The following is a 5358-nucleotide window of genomic DNA, read 5'->3' on the forward strand; positions in this document are numbered from 1 at the left end:
AGGCAGGCAGATGAGGGATCACAGCACCTGGCCTCCCACCTCGCTCTCAGCCAGGCTTGCCCCGATGGTGCGGAGGGGCAGGCAGGGGCAGCAACGGTGGCATTACCAGACCATCCACAAAAAGCAAACCAGCCCAGTCCCTGTCCAGATGGCAGCACAGGGCAGTTTGGGCCATTTTTGGTCATTTTAGGAGGACCCCCTCGAGTGTGTGCAGTATGGCCACCACACCCACCCCCGCCTGCCAAATTTCAGCACAGTCACTCTTTTTTGGAATCCACATTAGCCCCCTTGAGGGGGGGCATAATTGCAGCAGCCACCACTTCTGGCAAGCAGCCTTTTTGCCTTCCCTCAGCACCAGTCCAGATGCATCCTCAGCCTGCCTGCAGGCCCCCCTCCCAGAGGCTGTAAAAACCCATGCTGTTGAAGCCTGGTTCACAAAGCATCCTGGTGTAAGGTTAACTGGTTGTAAAATTGCAGCAGTTCATCACACTATGCACACTATGAGAAATGTTTATTAAATTGATTTTTGTTTCATTTCTTTAAAAAAAAAGGCAGAAAGAAGTTAAACACACTGCTTTGTGGCATGCTCCACAGTATGAAAAAAATCCCAAGCATTCAGTTAAGCTGTCAGCGGCTCTGTTTGACCTTTCGATGCAGTCTTTGAACTCAGACCTGGACAGTTGACACTCCTCATCCCCACCTCAGCTCACAGACATTTTCTCAGCTGCCACTAGCTCCAGGAGGGATGCTTCCATGGAGAGGGAGAGGTTTGTATTTACAGCCTGCAGTTTCATCCTTTCCTTGCTTGCAGGGTGTGGAGAGGAGCAGTACAGGGTGCCATGTTGCACACACAAAGGTGCAGGTATGCAGGAGAGGTGCTGGGGCAGAGCAGGGGTCCTGCCTAGTGGGTTTTCCCCCTTCACCTCAGCCAGCTTTGGGACTGATCAACTGGCAGAAGAGCCCTGTGGCTTTTGGATCCTGAGGGCTTGCAATGGGGTGAGTCCCCTCAGCCCTTCCCAGCTCCCCTTCTAGTTTGTGTAAACTCAGGTCCAGCTTCACAGGAGACCCAAGTGGGTAGTTTTCTTCAGAGAGGGTTTCTCAACTACTTCATTGTTCCTAAGCCTGATGGTTCCTCTCTGTCCCTGTTGTCCCAGGGCTGACTCCTCCAGCTGGGGACCATTCCATCAAGGGTGGGGACTCAGCTGGTAACTAAAGAAAGCATTGTCCTCTCCCTGCAAACATCCTTCTGTCCCCACTCCCACAACCCTTCTCTAGCTGTTCCCCTTCTCGAGCACCTTTCCTGCAGCAGCCACAGAAACAGGAGATGGCCCAGGAAGCTGCCTCTGGAGCTCTCCACAATGGCAAGCCACCTCTGAAATGAGCCAGAGGGTGAATTGCAGCCCCTGTGGGACACAGCCTGAGCAAACTTCCTGCTCTTCCCCCTCTCACAGCTCTCAGATTCCCTCTCCAAGTACCACTTTCTCCCAATTGCTCCTGCCTGGGACAACTCAAACCATTAAAAGTACAATGTCTGAGGACACAGCTGACCTGCATCGACACCCAGTCTGTCTTCAAACAGAGCTCCAGTTATGTACACAGCATCAACTGAATACTGAACAATATCAAAAATACGGTATAAGGAAAAGAAAACAGAATTGAAATGCTTAATGGCATATTTATACACATTTACCAACAGTCAACAAAAAAGGTGGCAAGTTACACATCCATTCTGTATGCTGACAATCCTGATGCACATACATGTAAACACACATGCTTGGATGATGCATATACATATGGCCACATAACAGAGCAGATGACCTGAAGGAGCTACGCTGGGGAGCAGGGGAAGGGGTTACCTACTGCAGAACCTCGTCTCATTCTCAATGTGCACAACATGGACATTCAGGGCAGTGTTGCTTTAAGGCTATTTCTAAGGCTGAACCTTTTCTTGTCCAACCCCACAATATGAAGATCTGTTGAAGCACTTCCTCCTCTTTACCCAGCACAACTTGATATATATATATATTTATATATTTACCTATATACTTTTTAAAGGCCCTATATACTAAAAGGCAGGAAGAGGAAAGGGGGGAGTAGAAGGGAAGAAAAACTTCTGAATGGATCAGTTTGCCCCAATGCAGGAATCTTCTATTCTGTAGTGGCAACAGCCATGACAGCCACGTGCAGTGGACAAAGTACTAGTTTAAAATGATTGATGATCACAGGTCTCCCTCCCTATCAGACCTGAAGCTCTTTGTTGTGACAAAGGGGGAGAGTGAAATACTTTAAGAAACAGAAATACTCCTGAAGTGGGGAAAGTGATCACTAATTTAAACTCCTCCCCTTACCTGCTTTCAAGGTGGCAAAAGAGCTGAGAGATACTATAATTTCCAGCTCAAGTGCCCACACGGCTAAGGAAAAGGCTTTGCTTAAAAATATATATCTATAGAACTATACATATAGATCATCTTTTTCGTGACACTCTGATTTTATTACATAGCTCCTGGGTCATTCTCGCCCTCTATCTACATGGTAACAGAGTGGCATATAAAAGAAGCCACATACATTAAAGTGATAACTGAAGTTAACAGATCACAAGAATGTGTTTCAACTGGTGCGATCTAACATGCTAAATTACCTTGATTTTATAAGGTGATCTGCTGTTAATATAACTGGAAGGTCTTAAAAATAACCTTTTTTTTCATAATCAGATTATTACAATTTCTCAGCAATATTACAGTGTGTGACAACATGCTATAATTAAGAATAATTTCACTGAACAAGAGAGTGATGCAAAGATGAAATTTTAAGCATGTATGCAGATGGTTGGGAACACCCAAGCATCATCCTACAGTACATAAAAGCAGGATTTCTAAAGTCAAGGACATTTTATGTTTTCTTCTATTTTCAATATCATTTCTGTGTGAGCATTAGCTTAACAGTGGAAACTTGGTATAGAACTAGATTCTCCTTGAAACATATGTCTATAATGAAAGGACGTTAAACTGAAGGACATTAAAAAAGTAATTTAATTTTCAGGTTTTTGTATTTGAAAAACTGGGACTAAAATTCACCCCCAGCCACTGACCTTTTAATGTAATGAATCAATGGAAATGAGCCAATTTATAAAGTTATAGCCCCAAGAAAAAAACAAAAACCACAAAACTGAAAAACATTTTTACTCTAGAGAGTAAAAAAGTTTCAGCATGACTTCTGTTAAGGAGTGACCTACTGATGGAAACAGGCTCGAGAGGAACAATGCCTGTGTTTCCCCTGGGATACATTGCACCCCGGCGATGGAGGTTGTATCCTCTCCCCTCCTCTCTCCCAGGCTTTGGGCAGTCAGCCAGGCTTCCCTATGGACAGCTTGGAAATGCCAGGGAGCTGCGGTGATGGTTGGAAAAGATGAGTACAAATTAACAAAAATGCTAAATTCTGCTTCAGCATCCAATTTAAAAAGTTGGTAAAACCAAGGCAAAGTTTTCTGAGACCGGGCTGCAGCTTTCTCCTCCGTACATCTTCCACCAACGTTACTTCTGAGTTACTGGGGGTGGGGAAGGGGGAGGAAGGACCTGATCTCCTGCTACAGCAGCTTTCCCATCACACAAAACTGATGTGTAACTAACTCAGCCACAAAGATACGGGCAAGTTTTATTTATTTAAAACAAACAAAAAAAAAGTACTTCAAAATAAAAATGATAAGTACTGTATGGTAATACTGGAAGCATTTATATACATAATTTTCTTTGTCTGTTGTTGAAATGTCTCCTGGTCACTCGGTGGCACTTGGGGTCCCCTCTAGCGCCGTCTGCCCTGCTCCCCCCTTCCCCTGCCCGGCTCTCACAGCTCAGTAGACGGAGCTGTTCCTTATGCCACAGCACAGCACCATGCTCAGGATCATCTCGAAGATCTGTCAAGGGACACAGGGGCACCAGTGAGGCAACAACCAGCACGATGCAAGAGCTCCCCCATCCCAAGGTCCCCTGCTCCATATTAACACTCTCATGCCAGAGGTAAGGGCAGGGATGCTACTCTTTGTTGCTGTTTTCATATGAAGTTGGCCCATTTGAGGTAAGATGCTGTTCTCCCATCTCTCACTGGCAGCAGTGGTGGTTTTTGGCTTTTTGGCTGCCAGCTACACAGCAAATGCCTCACGATCCCTCCAGCACTATAGCCAAGGCTTTGCACAGATCCTGTGTTACACCCCCACAGCACCTACCCCTCACTAGGGAGAGCAAACCCAATGTGGCAAAGCAAGCAAATCACTTCCCACTGCAGAGCCCAGTGACAAAACATGGCAGCCTGCAGAACAAATGGTTTTGGAGGAGGTTTCAGTGGTGCTCTGCCCTCCTGGCTGGTCTTGCAGGTGGCTCCTGCTCTACTGAGCTTGCCAGGTGCCACCCCTAACACCCCAACTCCCCAGAGGGATGACAAAGCCCTTGGTCTCGTCATGTTCCAGAGCTCTGGGGTACACAGGGCTGGTACTGCATGTGAAGCTGCAGGGGCATCCAGAGGAGAGGGACAGATCCAGCCCAGCTGGAAGAGGACCAGGGTGCCCCAAGGTGGCTTCTCCCTGTCCCACCAGGCTGTCACACTTACCATGATCACAGCAACCACAACCGCAGCAATACCGATCAGGTAGAGCTTCCCGGAGAAGAGCTCATCAATTTTTTTGTGGCAGTTTGTGTTCTGAGGTAGAGAAGCACACCAGTCAGACAGCCTGCTTTCCCCTCATCCACCCCTGGCACCCAGAAAGGCAGGTCAGCTTCCCCCCCCATCCTGCTTATGTCCCCACATCCTGGCTCCAGGGCTTCCAACCAGACTTCATTCCTCTGCACCTGTGAGTGGCCTCAAGCAGAACCAGCAAATGAAGAACCAAATGGGAACCTTCAACATCCTACACCATCCCCAAATAAATGAAATCTCTACCCTTTATCTATTTCCCAATAAATCCCTAAATTTCCTTAGCAGCCAAGGTTTCCTGCAGTAGCTGTGCTGGCTGAAGAGCAGCTGTGCCTACCTCAAAAAAGCTTTTCAGGGAGTCCTTTCGGCAGAGGTCGTCCCTCCACACAGGAGTGAAAGTCGCTGTTACAATATCAGAACCACAGCAGTCCAGCTACATGGAGAGAGGAAAAAAGAAACAATGGAGAGCCAACATTAGCAGACAGCAAATACTTATGCAGTGTTCTCCCCACCATTACACATTCTTGAAGCCACCCAAGATTGAGGAAGCATCTTGGAGGGGAAAACAAGGGTGGGGAGTTAAGTTCCCAAACGAACTTTTTTCTTTCCATGCAATGCAGTTGCTTCCTACAATAGTTCCAGACAGATCTGGCATAGATATCCTGGATGAGAGTG

The 5358-nt window shown here is 46.9% G+C and overlaps 1 protein-coding gene and 1 long non-coding RNA gene across 2 annotated transcripts in view; one reads left to right on the forward strand and one right to left on the reverse strand.

The window, feature by feature from the left end:
- The window catches only part of LOC108444789, a 10831-nt gene extending 10697 nt beyond the window's left edge, over positions 1 to 134 (forward strand). The window contains exon 3 of the long non-coding RNA XR_001859491.1: positions 3 to 134. This is a non-coding gene — a long non-coding RNA (uncharacterized LOC108444789). The remainder of the gene's footprint in view (positions 1 to 2) is intronic.
- A 360-nt stretch (positions 135 to 494) lies between these two features.
- The window catches only part of CD81 (CD81 molecule), a 41148-nt gene continuing 36284 nt past the window's right edge, over positions 495 to 5358 (reverse strand). Inside the window, exons 8-10 of the mRNA XM_017726570.1 lie at positions 5021 to 5116; positions 4600 to 4689; positions 495 to 3910 (exon numbers count right to left, since the gene is read on the reverse strand). Coding sequence (XP_017582059.1) covers positions 3848 to 3910; positions 4600 to 4689; positions 5021 to 5116 — 249 coding nt within the window. The 3' untranslated portion in view covers positions 495 to 3847. The remainder of the gene's footprint in view (positions 3911 to 4599; positions 4690 to 5020; positions 5117 to 5358) is intronic.

This window comes from Corvus brachyrhynchos, unplaced genomic scaffold, assembly GCF_000691975.1.
Source record: "Corvus brachyrhynchos isolate BGI_N302 unplaced genomic scaffold, ASM69197v1 scaffold62, whole genome shotgun sequence".
In the NCBI taxonomy this organism is placed as follows: Eukaryota; Metazoa; Chordata; class Aves; order Passeriformes; family Corvidae; genus Corvus; species Corvus brachyrhynchos.